Source organism: Trichosurus vulpecula, chromosome 1 (assembly GCF_011100635.1).
Source record: "Trichosurus vulpecula isolate mTriVul1 chromosome 1, mTriVul1.pri, whole genome shotgun sequence".
Lineage (NCBI taxonomy): Eukaryota > Metazoa > Chordata > Mammalia > Diprotodontia > Phalangeridae > Trichosurus > Trichosurus vulpecula.
The window spans coordinates 53,015,073-53,039,761 of NC_050573.1; the positions used below are offsets into that span (position 1 = coordinate 53,015,073).

The 24,689-nt window shown below is 39.9% G+C and overlaps 1 protein-coding gene across 2 annotated transcripts; it reads right to left on the reverse strand.

The window, feature by feature from the left end:
* Positions 1-5,039: 5,039 nt before the first annotated feature.
* On the reverse strand, positions 5,040-8,098 carry LOC118830938 (olfactory receptor 24-like). 2 transcript variants are annotated; one of them, XM_036738070.1, is made up of 2 exons: positions 8,089-8,098; positions 5,040-5,971 (listed from the first exon to the last, which is right to left on the reverse strand). In XM_036738070.1, exons 1-2 carry the CDS (start codon positions 8,096-8,098, stop codon positions 5,040-5,042), a joined length of 942 nt encoding a protein of 313 aa, XP_036593965.1. The 2 variants fall into 2 exon arrangements, with proteins under 2 accessions (XP_036593965.1, XP_036593958.1); XM_036738063.1 differs by lacking the exon at positions 8,089-8,098 and having other exon boundaries at positions 5,040-5,981.
* Positions 8,099-24,689: the final 16,591 nt, after the last annotated feature.

The following is a 24,689-nucleotide window of genomic DNA, read 5'->3' on the forward strand; positions in this document are numbered from 1 at the left end:
ATGTTGTCACCAAATTCCAGAGCTCCCAAATCAAGGAGAAAATACTGCAAGCAGCCAGAAAGAAACAATTTGAGTATTGTGGAAACACAATCAGAATAACCCAAGATCTGGCAGCTTCTACATTAAGAGATCGAAGAGCTTGGAATACAATATTCTGGAGGTCAATGGAGCTAGGATTAAAACCAAGAATCACCTACCCAGCAAAACTGAGTATCATGCTCCAAGGCAAAATATGGACTTTCAATAAAATAGAGGACTTTCAAGCTTTCTCAGTGAAAAGACCAGAGCTGAATAGAAAATTTGACTTTCAAACACAAGAATCAAGAGAAGCATGAAAAGGTAATCAAGAAAAAGAACAAGAAAAAGAAATTGCAAGGGACTTACTAAAGTTGAACTGTTTTGTTTACATTCCTACATGGAAAGATGATGTGTATGATTCATGAGACCTTAGTATTAGGGTAGCTGAAGGGAATATACATATATATATATATACATATATATGTATATATATATATATGAGAGAGAGAGAGAGGTGGGGGGGGCCACAGGGTGAGTTGAAGATGGGAAGATATCGAAAAGAAATAAAATCAAATTAAGGGATGAGAGAGGAATATATTGAGAGAGGGAGATAGGGAGAGATAGAATGGGGTAAATTATCTCGAATAAAAGTGGCAAGAAAATGCAGTTCTTTAGGAAGAGAAGAGAAGGCTGGTGAGGGGGGAATGAGTGAATCTTGCTCTCACCAGATTTGACCTGAGGAGGAAATACCATACATACTCAATTGGGTATCTTACCCCACAGGAAAGAAGAAGGAAGAAGATAAAAAGGGGGGGTTGATAGAAGGGAGGGCAGATGGGGGCAGAGGTAATGAAAAACAAACACTTTGGAAAGGGGAAAGGGTCAAGGGAGAAAATTCAATAAAGGGGGATAGGTTAGGAAGGAGCAAAATATAGTTAGTCTTTCACAACATGAGTATTGTGGAAGGGTTATACATAATGATACACATGTGGCCTATGTTGAATTGCTTGAGTTCTTAGGGAGGGTGGGTGGGAAGGGAAGAGGGGAGAGAATTTGGAACTCAAAGTTTTAAAAACAGATGCTCAAAAACAAGAAAAAAAAGTTTTTGCATGCAACTAGAAAATAAGATACACAGGCAATGGGGCATAGAAATTTATCTTGCCCTACAAGAAAGGAAGGGAAAAGGGAATGGGAGGGGAGTGGGGTGACAGAAGAGAGGGCTGACTGGGGAACAAGGCAACCAGAATATATGCCATCTTGGAGTGGGGGGAGGGTAGAAATGGGGAGAAAATTTGTAATTCAAACTCTTGTGAAAATCAATGCTGAAAACTAAATATATTAAATAATTTTTTAAAAAAAAGAAATCTAACCATTCTAGAGAGATAAACCAACTGAAATAAGTTACTAGGTGCTCGAACTCATTCTCATTTCTGGTGAGAATGAACATGGTAGATTCAGCTATATAGATCACTTATGAGTTCTGTGACCATCCTATACTTACACTTCAAAAAATTTATTACTATATACCAGTGGTGTCCAACTCAAATAAAAATGAATCCCTGTTTGATTTAGAAAACCACAAATTAAAAAAAATAAGATAATAAAAATAAATTAAAGGAATAAGCATAAGCAATGAAGAAGTAAAATTATCACATTCCGCAAATGGTTTGATGGTTTACTTAAAGAAGCTTAAAACATCAACCAAAAAACAATCAAAACATGTAATAATTTCAACAAAGTTGCAGGACATAAAACAAATCCAGATAAATCATCAGAATTTCTCTATATTGCCAATAAAATCCAGAAAGATAAAATAGAAAGGGAAATTCCATTTAAAATAACTCCAGAAAGTATAAAATACTTAGCAATCTACTTGCCAAAACATACACATACACACATACTATATAAACAAAATTACACACGATTCTTCAGTAAAGGCAAATCTAAACAGCTGGGGAAACATTAATTATTTATGGGAAGGTTGAGCCAATATAAGAAAAATGACAATGCTACCTTAGTTAATTTGCTTATTCAGTGTTGTACCAATCAAACTACCAAAGGATTGCTTTATAAAAGTAGAAAAATAATAATAAAATTTGTCTGGGAAAAGAAAAGATCAATAATATCAAGGGAATAAATGAAAAAAGAAGGGACAAAGAAGGGTTAGCACTACCAGATTCAAATTATATTAAAAAGTTGTGATCATCAAAACAATTTGGTACTAAGTAAGAAATAGAAAGCTTGATCAGATTGGATATACAATATACAAAAGCAAATGAGTATAGTTGCCTAGTGTTTGATAAACACAGAGATCCAAGGTATCAGGAAAATCATTCACTATTAAACAAAAACTGTTGGAAAAACTAGAAAGCAGTCTGGCAGAAACTAGGCATAGACCAATATCTCATACCATATACCAAGATAAGTTCCAAACGGATACACGACTTAGACAAAAAGGGTGACATCACAAACAATATTAGAGAAGCAAGGAAGAAATTACCTGTTAAATATACGAAGGAGAAGAGGTCAAGACCAAATGAGATATAGAGGGGAACAAGAAGCAAAACTGACCATTTTGATTAAGCAAAATGTAAAAGTATTTGCACAAACAAAGTTAACTCAGCTAGGAATAAAAGGAAATTAGGTAAATGGTAGGGGGTGGGGGGAACATTCGCAGCAAGCTTATCTGATAAAGTCTCGTTTCTAAGATCTACAGAGAATTGATTCAAATTTATAATAATAAGAGCCATTCCACAATTGGTAAATGGAATGATAAGGATGATGATGATGATGATGATGATGATGATGATGATGATGATGTTGATAGCTAACATTTATATAGTGCTTACTACATGTGCCAGGCACTATACTAAGTACTTTACAATTAGCTCATTTGATCCTCAAAATAATCCCGGGAAGTAGGTTCTATTATTATCTCCATTTTACAGATAAAGAAACTGAGGTAAACAGAGATTAAGTGACTTGCAGTTAGTAAGTATCTGAGGCCAGATTTAAACTCAGGTATTCCTGACTCCAAGCCCAGTGCTCTATCCAATGTGTTACCTAGGTTCCAGCTCTCTGTTGGAACTCTTTCACTCAGAAATTTAAGTCTTTAAAAGTAGTGAGTTTCCTGTCACTGGAGGTGTAAAAGAGTAGGCTAGATAACCACTTGTCAGCAGTATTGCAAAGGTAAATCCTGTATTGGTCAGGAGGTTGGACTAGATGAGCTGAGACACCTTCAAACCCTAAGAACAGAGACATGCAGGGATACCTAGGGATAAACAAATCCCCCATATGAGACTCCATATTGATTGTAGGCCATATGTAGGGTTATGCAGAGTCCAGTGGGGCAGAGAGTCAAGAAGAAGCCTTGGTGGGTAATGACAGGAAGTAAATGAACCAATAGGCTATTAGAGAAATAGAGGTCCAGATTCATCCTACCTACACCTCACTCCTTTGTGTTGCAAGATCTCACCCAAACCCACTCTTCATCAAGCAAATGGATAGAAATATAGGCCTAAATAGAAAAAAGCCATAGTGAGTATCATTTTTCCCTTTGGAACAGCTTCCAAGAACTGAGGAAAAATTTATTTACCTCTCTCCTTCTCTTGCCTTACCTCCCCCCAGCCTCACCCTGCATTATCCATTCCCATCCAACCTTCACCCATCTCAGTCATCTTCCTCCTATCTCACCCCTTCTCATCCACTCACTCATTCCTTCCCCTCCATCTCCTCATCTATCCATACCCAACCTTTCTCTGCCTCACCCAATCACATCACTCTTTACCCATTCTCCTTTCTCCACTTTCCTTCCCCTTGCTTTTCTTTCCCTAATCTCCCTCTGTCTCATTTAACCTTACCTTGCTTCATACCTCATTCCACTTTAAGCAGTCTCTCAAAAAAATTTTCCCCCTCATCCTGCCTCACTTCTCTTTACCCAACTCATGACACCTCTATCATCTTTCATCCTTCTCCCATCAACTCTTCAATCACTGCATCCAGTCTCACCTAGCCTCCAAATTTCATCCAACGTTACTAATGTTCACCCCACTGCTTTTACCTTCCTTACCCATATTCCTACACCTAACCCAATTTCACCTACATCCTTCTCTCAGTTATGAAATCAGATATTTATAAAAATCAATTAGCATGGTCCCTGGCACACAGTAGGTACTACATAAATGTCTATTCTCTTCCCTTCTCCCCTCTCATCCTACTTCTTCAACATCTCTCACCATAACCTGTTTCACCCAGTTTTACCTTACTTCCTTCAAATTCATCCCATCTCTTCCTTCCTCCCTTCTTCACCATTCCTCTCCCAAACTCCCCTCTCCTTACACATCCTCACCCAGCCTCATTCCATCTTACCCAATCTCACCAAGCTTTATGCATCCTCATCACACCTCATCCAACTTCACCTGACATCCCACTTCCTGTATCCCAGTCTCCTGTCACCCAACCTTATCTTTACTCACTTAATTTCATATCTCCTTATACAACTCTACATCCTCATCCTCCTTTCCCAAGAAAACCCAGCCTAGATAACAGAATGAGAACGTGGATAATGGCCAACTCAGGGCAAGGAGGATTATTGTCTCCATACTTATGTCTTGGTACATTAAAAGCATCCTATGACCAATTCTTATGTTCCCTTAGCATCATCCTCAGAATCCATGGGGAACAACATATACACCTCAGTGGCTTGCTGAGGGACCAGGTCATGGTTAGAAAGCATGAGTTGCACGGTCTGGCAACTCCCTTCTCCCAGCTATGGAACAAAGTTACTCAGTTCTGGGTTAGACTAAAGAAAATTGGATCCAGTACATTGTTCTAGGCCTGTAGGGGCCTTTGCTATACCTGGATTGGGGTTGCAGAAATTCCCTGAGGTTGGGAATCTGAGTTCTAAAACTATTACCCCAAAATATCCATGCTCCCAATTCAGAAGTCTCTGCATCCAGCCCAAGTTTTCATCACTAGATCCTACTTCTCCAGAGAAACCAGCATGGAAAGTCCGAAAGATGTCAGGGAGATGAGGCAATTTTCCTATTGACAAGCTTTTTCAAAGCCCCCTTCAGATCTCGGCTACGCAAGCTATAGATGAAGGGGTTCAGCATGGGCGTGACCACTGTGTACATCACAGCAGAAGCTTTATCCTTCACAGCTGTGTGAATAGAAGAGGGGCTGAGGTAGACCCCAATGGTGGTCCCATAGAAGAGTGCCACTACGGAGAGGTGGGAGCCACAGGTGGAGAAGGCTTTCTTCCTGCCCCCTGCAGAAGGGACCTTTAGAATAGCCACAACAATTCGGGCATAAGAAGCAAGGATGCAGAGGAAGGGTGTGACGATCACCATCCCACCCACAATGAGCACCAAGATCTTGTTTGCTGTGGTGTCAGAGCAGGACAGCCGGAGCAGTGGTGTGAGGTCACAGAAGAAGTGAGGAAGCTCAGTGCTGGCACAGAAGTACAAACGAGACATCAGGAGGGTATGTGCCATGGAAATCAAGCTGGAAAAAGCCCAGGGCCCACCCACCAGCAGCCCACAGAGACGTGGACTCATGACTGTTGTGTAGTGCAGTGGATGACAGATGGCCACAAAACGGTCATAGGCCATCACAGCGATCAAGACACTGTCCATGATTCCAAAAAAGTGGAAAAAATACATCTGTGTCAGGCAGCAGATATATGAGATGGACTTCGTCCTGTACTGAATATTTACCAACATCTTTGGGACAGTGTTAGTGGCCAGACAAAGGTCGACAAAGGAGAGGTTGGCGAGGAAGAAGTACATAGGAGTGTGGAGGTGTGAATCAGAGCCAATGGCCAGGATGATCAGCAGGTTCCCAGTCACAGTGACAAGGTACATGCACAGGAATATTGCAAAGAGGAGAGGCTGCTGCTCCGGCTTATCTGAAAGTCCCAGGAGGAAGAATTCTTGAGCATTTGTTTTATTCCCTAGTTCCATGTATCTGGGGAAAGAAAGAGTGGATTATAACTCCATCATTAGAAGCCTTCAAGCAACAGGAGGATGACTGTAGCATGGGGTAAGAAATTGTACTAGGTATACACAAGTGGGTATAACTGGACCTTTGTGAATGCAATCTCAGTTCTATTAGTATTTTTAGCTGATATTTCATACAATCTGCTTATATTGAGCTTGTGGTCCACTAAAACCCCCAGGCCTTTTTCACATGAACTGTTGCTGTACTTTGCAGTGAATACATTGAACCCAAATGCAGAACTTTATTTATCCTTATAAAACAGTATCTTAACACATTCAGCCCTGTGTTCACTTGATTTCTGAAGTTACCTCTTTCTTCTTGGGAGAAGTCACATCTTTCCACCTCTAGGAGGTCACAAGACCAGTGGAAGAAAGCTACAAAGAGCCTCATCTTAGCTCAAGAGCTCTTAATTGGGCCAACTAGGTGGCGCAGTGAGTAGAGCACGAGCCCTGGAGTCAGGAGGACCTGAGTTTAAATCTGGCCTCAGACACTTGACACACTTTCTAGTTGTGGGACCTGGGGCAAGTCACTTAACCCCAATTGCCCTGCCTTCCCCCCTCCAAAAAAACAAACAAGAAATAGAGCTCTTAATCATGAGAGATTATGAGCTCTTCCTTGCTGGAAGTATTCAGAGAATGGATAGCCAATATGTCTGGGATGCTATGAAAGGCATTCATAATTCAGGTATTGATTGAATTAGAAATCCTTTGAAATTCCTTCGGACTGAGATTCTGTGATTTTAAGATTCTATAATTTCAGAATTCTATTATTAATCAGCATTATACCCAGGAAGGTAGCAACCACACTCACTCAGACTCTGAAGCAAACTTTACCTTTTGGTTGATTTGCTGTCCAGGAATTAGGGGATTTAAGAGGCTTTGTGTTAGCAGCCTCTTAGTTAGCATTTTCTGTTTGCAGATGATTGTGCACTCAACGTAGCCTCTGAAACTAAGAGTCAGCAAAGTATGGATCTGGTCTCTGCTGCTTGTGCTAATTTTGGCCTAACAATTAACACCAAGAAAACACAGGTTCTCCATCAGCTACCACCACACCATCCATACATGGAACCTTCAGTTACAGCAAATGGAGAAGTTTTGAACGTGGTGGATAAGTTCACTTATCTTGGTAGTGTGCTTTCCAGGGATATATACATTGATAATAAGAATGACGCAAGCATTGCCAGAGCTAGCTCAGTGTTTGGGAGGTTCCAAAGGAAAGTGTAGGAGAGAGGAGGTACTAGAGGCTGACTACCAAACTGAAGGTCTACAGAGTGTTAAACCTGAAAATTTGGTTGAAGGAAACAACAGAGCTCGGTGATAGAAAAATCCATGTTGTTTATTATTTTCCCTTAAAGCATAGCGGAGCTAGCTTACTTGTACGTACAAGGAGTCAGAGTATAAACTCTGGCTGCCTGAACAAAGCAATGAGAAAACTTATATACGTTATTTTAGCAGAGCTAGCAAGCCTGTATGACCTCATTTTTATGACCCCCATGTATGTTTAACCATGATACAAGAAGAGGATTTTCCTTAATGGAATAGATTGTAAATACAACAAATTAGATAGTTGTCAAAGTGTCAATTGGATTTGCAACCCCAGGATCTCTGTGTTTAATTGGCCATTAACATTCCACAACATAATATATGCCCATAAAATATTAAGATAAGGAAAAGTCACATAATTCAAAATAGTGTCTGGGGTCAAGGTTTTCACCCTTAATGGCCATGGACAGAGCAAGGAATACTCCATCTGGATTTTGTTGATATAAGATAGAGATATCTCTGAGCTTACTCAGAGAACAAAGAGACTGTTAGGATCAGGCTTTTCTTTTGGTTAAGTAGTTCAGGCCCTGAGTCTTATTGAAATTACAAAAATGATATAAAATAGTATAATATTTTCCACAAGAGCCATTGTACTGACCTCACTATATATATGCCTGTGAAATCTGGACAGTCTACCAGCGCCATGCCAGAAAACTAAATTGCTTCCATCTGAATTGTGTTAGGAAGATTCTGGAGATCACTTGTCAGGATCAGATACCAGACACTGAGGTCCTTTCTCGAACTAAACTGCCAAGCATTGAAACTCTGCTTCAGAGAGTGCAACTCTGATAGGCTGGCTGCATTGTTCAAATGCCAAATGTATGCTTGCCAAAAAGACTATTTTATGGAGAATTCACACAGGGCAAGTGCTCACAAGGTGGTCAGAAGAAGCAATGCAAGGACACTCTCAAGTTTCTCTTAAGAACTTTGGAATTGATTGTGTGACATGGGAGACACTGGCACAGGATTGCTCAGCATGGCATACCCACATCAGAGAAGGTGCTGTGCTCTATGATCAAAGCACAATTGAAACAGCTCAGAAGAAGTGTAAGATGCCCAAATTTATAGAATCCACTCCAAATCTTCACATAGACTATTTGTGCCTAACCCGTGGTAGAGCATTCCGAGCTTGTATTGGTCTGATCAGCTACAGCTGGACACGCTGAAACTTGACTCCAGCATAGTGATGTCATTTTGCTCCTATTCGAGAATAAAAGATAACAACCACCCAATATGGAACTATGTTAGCAGCTACGTAGGCATGGAAAGGGAAAGAAATCAAAATATCCTAAAATTGTATATTTGGGAGAGGTCCTAGAAGAATTTCCCCACCGAAAATCTAGTTCTTTGAAAGAAAAATCTGTTTGTTGGAAAGATTGTTTTTCCTTCTGTTAAACTAAGAGATAAGAGGCAGCTACAGAGTAGTGGATAGATAGCAAAATGGCCTTGCAGTCTGGAAGACTTGAGTTCAAACCCACCCTCTGACATAGCCTAACTGTATGACCCTGGAGGTGTCATTTAGTTTTTCCTTTAGATAACTCTCTAAGACTATAAATTGTGGAGAAGATATCCACCTACTCTGATAGGTGTTTCCTCACCTGGGAATTCCCTTTACCAATGAAATCTCAAGTTCAGTCTCTATCCCTTTTCCCCACTGAACTAAGATATTAGTTCCTCAGATTAATCCTAGTTCTGTTTTCTGCAACCAATAAAAGTGAATCTTCCCACCCCCACATTCCATTCCATGAGTCTTTCAGATATCTGTAGACACTTCTTGTGTTTCCCACCTTCCAAGACTTCTCCAGTTCCTTTAACCCAGCTATTCCCCATCCCATACTGGCACACTTTTTCTGAATTCACTGCAACTTGTCAATTTCATTCCCAAAATGTAATCCAAGAATAGAACATAGTACTCCAGATATAGTCTGGAACAGAGCGAGGAAACAATTGTCTCAATGATGAAAACACTAAGTATCTATTAATAAAACTAAAGAGCAACTTAGTTTTCCTGAGTACCTTCAGAACTACACTGCTGGCTAATAAAGGTTTTTTTCACATGACTTTTTGTCAAGCCAACACTCTCTGCCCTTGAGATATATAACTTTTTAATTTAACTACTGGATTTGGCATTTATTTTTGGCAAATTTAATTTTATTGGATTCAGCCCATCACTCCAGTCAATGAAGCTCTTTTAGAATCTTGATTCTGCCACCTAAGAGATTATCTTTCATTCTCAATTTTGTGTTATTTACAGATTTAACAAATTTTCAATGTTTTCCTCCATTGATAAGCTACAGGAGTGAATCCTGGAAGGTGATGGCAATTAAGTTCATACAACATGAGAACTGCTAGAGGGAACAGGAGAATAAATGACTCAGGTGGGACATGATCTCTGTCTTCACGATTAGACTCCATCTGGAATATTATGTTCCACTATCGGGCTACATTTTGGGAATGACAGTGATAAACTGGAATGAATCCAGAAGGACTACCAGTAGTAGTGAATGTTTAACAATTGACTGTATAAGTAAAAATGTAGTCAGGACACAATTTTAAGTTTAATTTGAGTTATTAATATTCTCTCCATCACTTTTTCAAACCTCGATGACCAAGAAAACAATAAATCAGCTCTAATTATTTTCTGTTGTTCAGTCATTTTTCAGTCATGTCCCACTCTTAGTGACCCCATTTAGGGTTTGTTCAGTGTTTGGGGGTTTTTTTGTTTTTGTTTTTTTGCAAAAATACTGAAGTGGTTTACCGTTTCCTTCTCCAGCTCATTTTACAGATGAAGAAACTAAAGCAAGCAGGGTTAAGTGCCCAGGGTCGCACAGCTAATGAGTGTCTGAGGCTGTATTTGAACTCAAGAAGATGAGTCTGATTCCAGGCCTGGCACTCTATCCCTTGTGCCACCTAACTGTCCTTGAATTGTAGTATCTGCCTCTTTCCAAGATGCAAATTTTCACACTGAAATTTTAACAGTCAGTTTTCACAAACCAGCACAAGTCCCTAGAAAGGAGACTCGAAACCATGTTGAAGGAACTGGAGAACTCTTAGGTAACTGAGTAAACAACAAATAATTATAAGATTAAAAAAAACAGAACCAAAGACAGAGTTCTTGGGCTGTGTTCCATAATACTCAAAGTTTCTCAAAAGCCCTTTTGGCCCTAAAATTCTAGGACTCTAAGATTTTATGACTCTTCTTTCCCAGTAGACAATGATCCATTAAACAATGTAAATAGTTTGAACTTATATAATTTCATGGAAATTCAATGTCCCACATATTCCAGAATCTCCCTCCATTTGCAATTTAAATTTTGATTACATTTTCAAGACTCCAGGCAAATACATCCTTACCAGCTTTGTTAGGTACACTCCACCAAGGACTCATCATTTACTATGTTTTACTCCATAGTCTAAGAATCCAAAAATGATTCTCAGATATCTCTTTTTTCCTAGCCAAATATTCATTTCCCAAAACTAACTTTCTCTTCTGAAGTCCTCACCCTCACTGGGCAGCAGTGATGGCTCCTAAAATACCCAAGACTTTCAAATCCTTAGCAATGCCATCTGGATTTCCTCTGGTCATCTCATTTACGCCCACATGAATCACAAGAGGTGAGTAATAGCTATCTAGTTCAACATCATGGTAGGTTCTTTGTCATGTTCTGGATACATGGATCCAAAAAGGCAGTAAAACTCTTTGTGGCTATTCTCGGCTTCACAGATGACTGCCTCAGGAGCATTCAGCGGTGAGTCACCAAACACCACCGCTATTTGGTTCTTCTTCTCACTCTTACTAGATGATCTCAATCCTGACAGCCCCTGTGAATCCACAGCATCCTTCTTTAGAACACATGAAGCTGCTTCATCTTCAGAGTGTCCAGCTCCCTCTGCCCTTGGAAGAGCCTCATAATTGTTTGCCAGCTCCAAGTTCAGTAATCCTTCTTCCCTTTCTCCCGTGTGTCACATTCTTTCACCCTTTTTCCATTGTGCCTGGCACATAGCAAGCACTTAATAGCATGTTTACTGGTTGACTGACTCTAACCTCATTCCAAAATCAATAATCTCTCTGTACATTCAGATCCTTTTTCTTCTTTTTTTCACATTGAAGGTTTTCTTCACTTTTTTGCAGAAATGCTTTTCTCCTTGATATCCTGAGAAGTAGGGAGGCATTCTTCCAACCCCTTTTTCTTCTCTTCTAGGAGGATGACTAGCCAGCAAATAGTATATCACCTAAAAGTTGTTGTAGCAAACTACTTCCAGACACCTTTGACTCAAGAGTAGTCACTCTCTTCACCTCATTAGCCCTTTGTTAACATGTTGACAACTATCCCCAACTTCCTTTCCTTTCTCTCATCAATTGCTTACCTTGTCTAGCCAACTGTTTACCCTTCTCTGTGAGCCCATCTCCTACTTCTCCTCCTCCTTTATGAATCTTTTTCCTTCCTCTTCTCCTTCAATTTGAGTTCTCCTCTTTCTATTCCTACTTTTCTTTTTCCTTCTGACAACCTTCTTTTCCTTCTCTTCATGTCTTCCTGCTCCTCCTCCTTCATCTCTAGGTCTTCTCTATTATCTTCAGTCAGTCAGTTAACAAGCATTTATTAAGGGCTTACTCTGCACAGGGCACTTTGCTCTAAGTATCCAGGACATAAAGAATAACAAAATTATTTCCCCTGTCCTCAAAGAGGTTACATTCTACTAGGGGAAAAACATGTAATCAGCTAGGTTCCTGCAAGGTAGTAGAGAGTAGATGAAAGGTAATCTCAGAGAGGAAGACATGGGCAGTTGAAGAAATGAGAAAAAGCCTTATTCAGAAGGTGGAATTTGGATTCCATGACGTCTTGGGGAGGGAGGGGAGAAAATCTGGATCTCAAAATTACGTAGAACCGTGTGTTGTAAACTAAAAATAAAAAAAATTAATTAAAAAAAAAAGTAAAAATAAATAAATAAATAAATAAATAAAAATAAAAACCTGGGAAAAAAAAAGAAAAAAAAAGAAGGTGGAATTTGAGGTGTCTTTAAGGAAATCAGAAAAGGCAAGATATGGAGGTGAAGAGTGAGATCATTCCAGAAATAGCTAACAGCCAGTGCAGAAACATAGAGACAAGAGACGGAGTATCTTTTATGAGGAACAGCTTAATAGGTGATTGTAGTCCATTTCCTTATTGTCCTTCAATTTTTCAAGTATCCCAAATTTCCTCTCCCCAAATTCAATCTCTGACAATCATTCAAATTCCAACAACCAACAAATCTCACTACTTCCTGAAGCAGCACACTGCTACTTTTTAGACACCTGTAATAGAAAGTTCTTCCTTAGACTGAGTTGAAATCCATTCCTCTACATGTACTACCCATTACTTCCAGCTCTGCTTCCTGGGACCAAGCAAAACAAGCCCAATCCCTCATCCACCTACCAGTCCTTCAGATACTTGAAGATAACGATCATGTTTCCCCTAATATCTCCTCTTCTCCGGGCTAAACTTGCTCAATTCCTTCAACCGGTCCTCAAATCAATTTAAGTCGACAAGTTTATGCTGAGTGCATACTATACGCTAAGCATTGCAATAGATGTTGAGGAAATAAGGACAAAAATTAAAAGTTCCTGCCCTCAGGGAGTTTATATTCTACATCTTCATGTGACGGCATACAATTTTATTTTTATCTCCATTAAATTTCATCTTATTAGATTCTCATTTATTCATGTGACAGCATACAATTTTATTTTTATCTCCATTAAATTTCATCTTATTAGATTCTCATTTATAAAATGCATTTGGACCAGATAAAATCTCTTTCTGTGTTATAGTGAGTTTCAATCCATCATTCTAACCTTCCAGCATATTTTTTAATCCTTACCTCCTTCCTATTGACTTCATCCTGTGAACTCCTGTACAACTGTAATGTATAAGACACTAGACTAGAGGCATTAGACCTAGGATCAAGAAGACTTGGATTCAGATCCTGGCTCTGACACTTCTTAGCTGCGTAACCCTGGACACGTCACTTAGCTTGTCTGTGCCATAGTTTCCTGATCTGAAAAATGAAACAATTGAACTCAGTGGCCTTCTAAGTTCCCTTCCAGCACGTTCTATCATTCTATCACTTCCACTAGAATTCTTCTTTCAACATCTCGCCTTTTGTCCTGCGTTGTCACTCATGTTACAGTTTTATCTGGGCTGCTTTATCTGTTTTCTTTCGTTGATCAAGATGTTGACATTAAAGCCAAATACATTTTTCCCTACTCTGGTAAAATCCTTTCCATCCATTGCCCAAAATCTCATCCCTCTAATACTGTAAATTGTAGCTCAGATCCTGTCTCCAATATTTACTAGCTGTGGGATCCTGGACAAGTAAATAACCTCTTTGAGCCTTTTCCTACATCTGCAAAATGGGGATAATATTTACACTTACCTACATTATTATTGACACCATTTTCTTATCTACCTGCTCATTCCCCATATCCTCCTTCTTTTTCTAAAATTCCAACCTTTAGCAACATAATAACATAGATCTAAAGCTAGAAGGAATCTCAGAGTGCATCTAGTCTAATTCCACCATTTTACATTTTACACATGAGGGAACTGAGACCCATTGGGCTACAGTGACTTGCCCAAAGTCACACCAGTGGAAAACAGCAGAAGCATGATGTAAATACAGGTCTTGTGATGATGAGTCCAGGATTCTTGCCTCTGTTCCCTGAGGAGGCCACAGAGATGAAAACTTCAATTCCCTTCATTTAGAATCCAAAACTTCAAAAGCAAAAGACTTGCATTCTAGGTTTCTGCTGCCTCTAACACTTATTCCATACAAATCAGCAGGAAGAGCCAGTAATTGGGGGGAAGGGTAAACCTTGAAAAGTTCTGCTACTTTTTTCAAGCATCCTTTGGGGAAACAGTTTACCCGGATCAGTCATGTCAAATGAGTTTGACACAGACCCTGGCACACTCGTTTCTGTGCTACTTATTTGGCATTTGATACTTGCATTGGTTGCCATAATTTTGGGAACATGTGTCTGGTCACTATCACGTGTTCTTTATATGTAAGACCCATGTCTTCATTAGTCTCATTGCCACACCTTCGAGCATGGGGACCAATGCTCAGAAGGTCCTCAGTAAATACTTAAAACACTGAACACAAGATGTCAGAGCCTGAGAGGCCCTTGGAAGGTGGAATGTCACAGGTGAAAAGGAACATAGAAAATAGATTGTCAGAGCTGGCAGGGACTTTAGGACATAGAATATCAGAGTAGAAAGGGATCTTAGGATGGAGAATGTCAGAGCTGAAAGGACCCTGATACATATGACAAAATATATGTCAGAATGTTTTGCCCAAGCTCCCATCAGGAGCCAGAAGTGGAGCCAAGATCAGAAACCAAGTCTCCTGCCTCCCCCAACAAAGGGTCTCCCCACTACCCTGTGCCTCTTCCCTTGCTGAGTCGCAATGAATTAAACACTCCTGCAATTGACCAGGACAATTAGCTGGAAATTTTCCCTAGGTGGTCAGGATGATGAAACCAAAGAAATTCTGTTCCTCTTCCTCCTAAGGGAACCAAAGAAAGAAAAGCTTGTAATCAATCCTTTGGAGTAACTGTGTCATAGTCAAAAGCCAGTTCCAAAGGGAGAGCTAGGTTTTTTCCCCAGTCCATGTTGGTTTGGTATTTCTAATATTTCTGGGAACTTGACAAAGGAAAGTCTCGGGTGTACCTCATCTCTTCTACCTCAGCTGCAAGAGAAGCAGAGGTCCAGGACCAATGTCCAGTCCTCACTCTGGGAGAGCCAAATTTGGTTTTCCATGGCATCTAAATATAATCCTAATGCTCCCTCAACACATCCAACTGCCAATCCACACAGACCCACTGCCAAAGTCAACACATGAACATTAGAGGTCATCTAGCCATTCCTAGAAATATGTAACCCACAACTTTCCATAGCAGCCCAGTCCACTTGAGGTAGCTCTAATTGTCAGGAAGATTTTCCTGATGTCCAGCCTAAATCTGCCTCTTTATAGCTCCCCATCCCCACTCCATTGCCCCTAGTTCTGGTCTCTCAAGCCAAAGAGAAAAGCTCTAACCCATCTTCTACATGACTGCCATTCAAATACTTGAAGGCAGCTTCCATATCCCCCTTGAGTCTTCTTTCCTTTGGATTCTTCAATGATTCTTCATATGGCATGAAATCCAAAGACCTTCCCTATTCTAATTGCCTTCCTTTATATATTCTCCAGCTTATCAATGTTCTTCCTAAAAAATCTTGTCCCGATGATACTGCTCCAAATGTGGGTCTGACAAAGCAGAACTATCACCTCCTTATTCTCAGGTAGCATGCCCTTCTTAATGCATCCTAAAATTGCATTTGTTTTCTGGGTTTCTGCATCACATTGGTGATTGGTATTTAGTCTACAATACACTAAAAAACCCCAGAATTTTTTGCTAACTAGTAATACCTTCCCCAACTTGTATGTATGAATTTAATTTTTGAACCCACATAAGACTTTACATTCGTCCCTATTAAATTTAATCTTATTCAATTCACCCTAGTGTTATTCCTTCAATTTCTCTTTGTATCTTGACTCTGTGATCCAAAGGGCTAGCTTTTCTCCTAGCATGGTACTTTCTGCAAATAGCACATGTACAAGCCTGCACAGTCTGCTTCTCTTGCAGCTGAGGTAGGAGAGAGGAGGCATACCCAATAGCTCATGTACAAGCCAGACACAGTGATCCCACACACCTCATTAGATCCATACAGATGCACACAAACCCACAGCCAAAACACACAGACACTCACAGACTCCCATACCCAGGCACACAATCAATCAACAAGCATTTATTAAATGTTCTGGGCACAGGTGCTAGGCATACAAAGACAAAAAAGATTCAGTCTCTGTCCTCAAGGAGTCCTTCGTTGTTACTGTTGAGTTGTTTCAGTTGTGTTCATGATCCCCTTTGGGGTTTTCTTCGCAAAGATACTGGAGTGGTTTGCTATTTCCTTTTCCAATTCATTTTACAGATGAGGAAACTGAGGCAAACAGTATAAGGTGACTTACCCAGGGTCACACAGCTAGTAAGTGTCTGAGGCCAGATTTGAACTCAGGAAAATGAGTCTTCCTAAATCCAGACCAGCACTTATCCACTGGGCCATCTAGCTAGAATGTTCCATTCTAGTAGGGAGACTTTTAGCTCTACAGAAACATACAAAATATATACAAGAAAAAAAAATTTGACAGGAGGGACAATCAGAAAAGGCTTCAAGTGGAAGGTGGCACTATGGCTGAGCTTTGAATAAAACTAGGGATTCTAAGAATCAGGGATGAGGAGGGAGTACATTCTGCACGTAGGGAAGAGCTTGGAAATATGCCCAAAGGTGGGAGATGGAGTGTCGGGTAGAAGGAAGAGCAAAACAACCAGTTTAACTGGACCATAGACTGCATGAAGGAGAGAAATGTATAAGACTAGAAATGTGGGCTGGAGCCAGGTTATAAAGGGTTGTAAATAACAAGAAAGAAGTTATTTGACCCTAGAAGTCACTGAAATTTATTGAAAAGCGGAGTACTACAGTCAGACCAGTGCTTTAGCAAAATCATTTCAGCAGCTTTGTAGGAGATGTGTGGGAGGGGTGAGAGGCTGACAGCAGAAAGACCAATGAAGAGGCTACTGCAGTATAGTTGAGACAAGAAGTGATGAGGACTTCAACGAAGGTGGTAGTCGTGTAAATAGAGAAAAAAGGACGCGTGGGAGAGATGTAGAGACAGAAATGGCCAGACTGGACGAGCAATTTGATATATGGAGTTCAGGAGAGTGGAGAGTCAATGATGACTCCAAGGTCACAAATCTTGGAGACTAGCTGGATGGTGGTGCCCACTGCAGAGATTGGGAGGTTGGAAAGAGGGTGTGTTTGGGGGGAAAGATAGTGAGTTCTGTTTGGGACGTGCAGAGTTTGAGCTGCTAGACATTTGGTAATGTAGGAGACAGACTGGGCCTAGATACATAGATCTTAGAATCATATACAGCTCCATAACCAAACATTCGGAGAAACACACAGAAACCCAGAATCTCTACTCGCGTAGACACACAGCCAGACTCATAGACACAGAAACAAGCTCTGAAATTACTTGTCAGAGGTCACACAGCACTGGAGCAGACAAGCATGGAGGAGAAGCCAGGTCTCCCAGGGCTATCCTTTACCTAAACACTAGCTGTTAATGATTGTTGTCTGTGCTTACCTAGGTACAGGAAATGATTGGAGCAGCAGGACCAGACTGGGCTGAGCTGGCTAGAATTCCAGCTGATCCAGACTGGAATGAACAGCTCCAGACTGGACCCTAGACTGGCTTAAACCTTAGCTCTGAGATGCTCTTCCATTTACATTGTACATATCTTGTACATATGCAGTTATTTAAATGTCTCCCCATAAGAATGGGACTTTTTAGAGAGTGAAGACCATGTTTTTGCTTGTTTTTGTCCCCCACCCCACCCCCCGAACTTTTCATAGTGACTGGCACATAATTACATGCTTGTTAACTTACTGGCTGAAGCTAGGCTGAATATTGGGCTGGGCTGGGCTGGGCTTAGGGCTGCCCTGGACAGAGTAGGAAGTGGAGTATGAAAGGGATAGGGCTCTCTAGCATGGACAGATCCAAATCTCTCTGGCCCGTCTGAAGATGGACAGGCTGCCTACCCTTACCTCTCTGCCTTTGTTCTCCAGGGGCACTTACCAGGCTGTTCTGACTCAGGAAGATTAAGACAGCATCACGAAGGGACAGGCTTAACTTTCTCTGCCCTGGGCAGGGAGGATGAGCAAGTCAGCAGCCCTGACCCCAAAGAAAGACAGAGGGAGGCAACACCAGACATGAAAACTTGGGCAGAAAGGCGTAAGTGGATTCCCTCCTGGCCTGGGACAGGAGAGATAGGAGGAGGGCAAGACAGGGGGCACGAGGGGAATATTTACGGTTTCTGGGGCCTCTGGGACTCAATCCCCATAGCTTCTTGTTAGCCAAATTGTCCAATTATCACTCTATTCCTCAAGCAGCAAATCTCCCTATAGAGACGAGGACTGTCATAGAGAGGATTCTAGCCTACAACTTGTCCATCCCTGAGAGACCTCTGTTAGGGTCCGTTGTGTGTCCTTATCCTCCAAGAAAGTTATCCCATCTTGCCCAGGCCTATATTCCAAACAGAATGTATAGCCCATACTTCTCTGAACCCCAGATCTCTTGCCAGCCAAAGAACTGAGGAAATAATCCATACTCTCACCTTCCCCCAAGGGTCCTTGGGGGAGGAGGCAGTGGCCACTAATTCCAACAGGAGAACAGAAGGGGGAACACATCAATCCCTGTTGTTGTGTTCATCCTTCATTCTCAAAGAGGACCATGACATCAGGGAAATGATGACATGACTTGCGGTTGACTTTGACTTGAATGTCACCAGCCTCATTTTCTCCTCCAGAGCCATCTGGGTCCGGTCTCAATCCAAGTCACAAGGATAGATGCTCCTCCCCTGCTATGGATCCTGTAGGAAGTGAAATCAGTGTGACTAGATACATGATAATGCCTGTCTCCTCCTTGATCATGAGAAACCCATAAGCCCAAAGAATATCAGAGCCAAAAAGAATGTTAGAGGTCATGTAGATCAATTCCTCACACCATGAAAGAGTCCCTTCTACCACTTCCTGATAGATGCTCATCTAGACTCTGCTTGAATACTTCAATTGATGGAGATGTCAGTACCACATAAAGCAGGCTTCATTAAAAAGCTCTAATTGTTAGAAAGATTTTCCTTGCCTTGAGCCAAAATCTCTCTCTGTCACTTAGTATCACAGAATCTCAGAGTTTGATGAAACCTCAGAAGCTGTCTGGTCCAGGTGCAATGCTCTTGTTCAATGGATGACTCTCCTCTACAGTATCTCCAACAAATAGCCATCCAGCTTCTCCTTGAAGACCTCCTGTGATTAGAAATGGATCCACTGTTGGACATCTCTTAACATTCAGAAGTTATTCCTTACATTGAGCTGAAAAATGTATGATACTCACTGTTTGTCCCTATTTCTTTTAGTTCTGATCTTTAGGCCCAAGCAGATGCTTGAAGATGAGGGTCAGTTTCCCTGCTAAGTCTTCTCCAAAGCTTAAGATCTCTGGCTTCTTCAAACAATACCCTTATCAGATAGTTTTGAATCCCTTCACTTTTCTGGTTACCCTCCTTTGGATTCCATCCGGTTTGTCAATATCATTTCTAAACCATGATACCTGGAGGAGATCACAACACTGGAGACATAGTCTGAGGATAGGGGACAGGAAGGCTATCACTTCTGCTATTTTGTGCCCTAGACTCTATGCACTCAATGTCAGCATCTTGGAAGTAGGGATTATTTCATTGATTGCACTTGGATCCCCAGCACTTAGCACAGGCCTTGACACATAGGAAGCACTAAATAAATGTTTGTTGACTTTTTGGCTTATAACCAAGAATAACTTACCCTAGAAAGCTAAGCATAAACCTTCTCCAGGGGGAGGGAAGAAAGGTGCAGGGATTGACCTTTAATGGAATAGAGAACTTTCAAGCAATTCTCACGAGTGAGAATTTCCAAATACAAACACAAGAATCAAGAGACTCCTAGAAAGGTCAATTTATTTGATCAGCTGGAAGGGATCATATGATGACGTAGGGCTAACATTCCATAATGGGTGTTTGGTGCATGCCTAGATCACCTAAAATGGAAGAACTCACATGGAAGAAGCTGGGGATGTGCTTCTGGGAGACAGGATGACTGGCACATGCATATTCCATGTTGGCCTACCCCATGGTTGAGAGCAGCCTCTTTCCACTGACTGCACAACTGGAACTGCTTGTATCTTTAAACTACCTTACTAGAACAGAATTCTCTATTTCCCTTCCATCAGTTTCTAGGGGTGAAGGACTCACTCCCTGAGCAACACCAGGCACCAAGTAAGAAAGGGCCTGAGGTCCACTTTCCCCTTCCCCAAGCTATGTGGCTCTGAGAAATGAGCTTGGGGTTTAGAGCTTGTTTAATTGGGTTTTTTTCAATTTTAGGTGCAGAACTAGGAGCTTGACCTATGCTCATCAGGATTTCAGGCTAGATATTACAGCCAGCCCACCTGAGAAACCAGCATTTCCCCTGAGTGGTGATTTGGACTTGGAAACTGGTACGACTGATGCTGTATAGGAACTGAGCTATCTGTGACACTAATCACCCTCCTTTACCCAGAAATTGGGAGTAATAATGCCCCCAATGTGTTAAAGGGAAATTCCTTTGTAAAAGCTAATCTGACTATTAAGTGGATAAATAGAATTGGGATGCTTGGACCCCTAAAATTGGGGGAATGTAATTAATGAGACTTAAGCCAGTGACAGAGATGAGAAACCCCGCTGCCCCCAAGCATACTGGATAACCCTGAGGAAGGGGTGAAATGTAATACACCTGGCCCTCAGAAAATGAGGGGCAGAGAATCATTGCTACACTTCTAATGGTGGAGAAGGAAGTTCAGAAGAAAGCAAAGACAAACAAGACAGTTTTGAAAGTAACTTTTGGCATTTATTGAATACTTAAAAAAAACCAAGCCTATAAAGTGGAGATTCCCAGTATCATATACACAATATCCTAGTTTTCAATAAATTCAAAAACAAGAATTACCTAGGGAAGAACTCCTTATTTGATAAGAACTACTGGGAAAACTGGGAAGCAGTCTAGCAGAAATTAGGCTCAGAATATTTCATAATAAATTCAAAATGGATATATATGACATGAATATTAAAGGTTATATCATCAAAAAATAGAAAAGAAATTAATCATATACATTTCAAAGCTACTGATAGGGAGGGAATTCTTAACCAAACAAAAGATTGAGATCATTAAAAAAGATTAAATTATTTTGATTACACAAAATTGAAAATCATTCACATAAACAAAATTAATCTAGAATAAGAAGAGAAGCAGTTCACTCATGGGGAAAAAAAGTCTTGTTATTAAATATCTCTGATAAGAGTTTGGCATCCAAGATATTGAGACAACTAACACCAATAACAGAAATAATATATAATGATGTATTAGTAATAAAATAATAATATGTAATAATAATAATGATATAAAAATATAAACAGGAGCTTTTCCCCAATAGATAAAATGGGCAAAGGATATGAGCAAATACTTCTCAAAAGGATTTTAAATTATAAACAATCAACATAAATAATGACCCATATTATTAGTAATAATAACAGAAATACACATAAAAACAACCTTGAGACTTTGTCGCACACCCAGTAAATTGGTAAAAATGAGAAAGGATGAAAAGAGTTGATGTAGAAGAGGTTATGGAAGGGTAGGCACTTTAATTCATTGCTGGTGGATATGTGAATCTATATAGCAATTCTAGAAAGCAATTTGGAATTAGGCAAATAAAGTGACAAAGCTGGCCACACCCTTTGCCTCAGAGATCACACTATGGTCAGTGATAAAAAGAAAAGCTCCATATGTGCCAAAATATCACACAGCACTTTTGTGGTAGCAAAGAACTGGAAACAAAGTAGTCTCTCCTCAATGATGAAGCAAATTATGGTAAGTGGACGTAATAGAATATGGCTTTTCTGTAAGAAATTACAAACGTAGAATCATGGAAAGACATATGAGCTGATGTAAAGTGAAGTAAACAGAACAGGGAAACAATCAACATAATGACTGCAATCATGTAAACAGAAACAATGACAAGACAGTCAAACTGAATATTGATATGTTATGATATATGATATGAAATGATCTCAAATAAGAGATATATGATACATCTCCCACTCCTTTGAAGGAGGAGAGAGGGATCAGTAGGTGGGGAAAATTGCAAATATCATCAGAGTTCTGTCAATATGTTGACTGGTTTTGCTTTTTTTTTCTTCCTCTTCTTCCTTTTCTTTCTATTTTTTGTTAGAAAGGATGGCCCTCTGTGGCGCTAATGTGATCAAAACTCTTCCCCCACCCATTCAATAGGCCTCATGTGGAGCTTAAGTTAAGGGAAGCTTGATTAGGAGAGGCTTGCTTGTAGGCAGGCCCACACCCTTTTGCTCTTAGGTACTAAGCCCCAGTCCTACACATTTTTGCTAAGCAGGTGCTAAGCCCCAGGCCTACACAAGGTATATATGCTTTGTGGGTAGCCATTAAGCTCAGACTAGAGAGCTGCAGAGATGAGAGAGAGCTGCAAAGAAGGTAGAACTCCAAGAAGAAGAGAGAACTGTGATAGAGAGAACTGGAAGGGCTCTGAGAACTGCAAGGGCTTTCAGAACTGCAGGAAGAGAGGATGCAAACAAGCAAACAGTCAGGATTCATGAATGAGCGTTTATGGGAAGGTTACAGGATGGATTGGCTCTTTGCTGTGATACTGTGTTTTATTCTCCTTGCTGCTACAGTGAGGTGAACTTACTGGTTTTGGAATACAAATACTGCTATGTCAAACTGGGGTTATTGGTTTGGGGATTTGATCCTCTGGTATCTGAATAAATGTTTTACTTCTTCTGGCTTCCATACAGAGAGTCTCTTATACTTTGCAATTCCGAACTATACAGGCATATTCATGGTCACCATCAATATCATGAATCTTGCCTTACTGATACACCCTCTGGGAAGAAGTTGAAGGAGGCATACATGTAGGTGATATAAAAAAATCTATTTTTAAAAACAATTCATAGTTTAATTTAATATAATAAATCAATAATTAATTATGCACTCATAATTAATTAAAATTATTAATTATTTAGTAATTATTAAGTACTTGTAATCAATAGTTAATTATTTATAATTGATTGATTATGGGTGATTAATTATTATGATATATAACTATGCAATATATTTTATATATTATATATTTAATTTTATATAATTTATAAAATTATATAATTTTATATATTATATATAAAATGTAATTATTAGTAATAATTAATAATTAATTAAGCTATTGGTGACTAATTAATAATCTCATTAATATTTAGTTTAATTAATCTAATTTTATTAATTAATTTAATAATAAAATTATTTAATTTAATATATTAAATTAAACTACTAATTATTTTTAAAAATAGATTTTTGTTGGTTTTTTTCTTTTTATATCACTTTTATATCATCTTATAATTTTCAATTTAAACATTCAACAGTTTGGGTTTTTTTGCAAGAAACCTTACTGAGCAGGTTTTACACACACACACACACACACACACACACACACACAAACAAGGTCACTCTTAGAATAATTATTAGCATCTAAATTGGGCAGGCTGCCCATCCTGATTTAACAGCTGCCTCTCAAAGTTACTGAATATGTCATCCTTAGGCTAATCATGAGAAGCTGCCCAGTACAAGCACAACCACCCATGCCAAGACCCCTGCATGTGGGTCAAGGTTAAGCTGCCTGATATACCAATTATGAATTCAGAAAAGATTGTTCCTGAGCTGAAGAGCTTCAAGAGCAATCAAAAAAACAAGACTTTACTGTTAAGTGATGTCAGAAACAGAACTTTTTCTATATGTAAGAAAGAATAATCCAGTCTCAAATTGCATATTGCTGTGTGAAACTTACCTGGTATAGAACCAGGAACTCTCAAAGCCCAGAAGCACCTAAATGTGAAGACAAAGAGAAGGAGGGAGCCTGAATTTTCCCCATCTTGACATGAGTGACTCCATCTTCAAATTACCCTCCATTCGAGTGTCAATTCATCAAGTCATGTTCACTTCCCTAGATCTGGATTTGCCCCAGTTCCTCATAACAAGGGCAGCTATAGAGAAAACAAAGTACTTTGTTCCACACGCAAAACTGATCAGAGAGAAAACAAATCATCCTGTCCCTCTTGCAAGGACAACTACACGAAACCTCAAAAATAACAAGCTGTTTTTCTTAAAGGATAAAATGTCTGCTATATGGGCTATTTGGGAGGCAAGGATTCTTCTACAGAATTCTTTGCTTAGCTGTATGTCCCTAAACAAAACTTTTTTCTGACCTGCTACTCTAAATTGGCTTTTGTTACAACATATTGGTGTTTTGACTAGGAAAATACAAAATATGGACTGAGGGAGAAATTTCCAGTCATTCCCTCCCCTCTTCTCCCAGCACTTCCTGTCATCAGATCAAAGACACAGGAAATTCTTTTCAAAGCTCCTTTTAATCTTCCTGAAGGAAACTGGTGCCCACGAGCTCATCACCTGTAATCTAAGGATTACTTTGTTTGTTTTTTAGATAGGTCAGAACCTTTTTTTTATGTAACAAGGGCTGGTGAGAAGACAGTAGAATGTTCAGCTGCTGCAATCACCCCCACATGAAATGGGCAGGGGTGGAGGTTGGGGGAGGGGAGAGATACTGTTTCAAAAA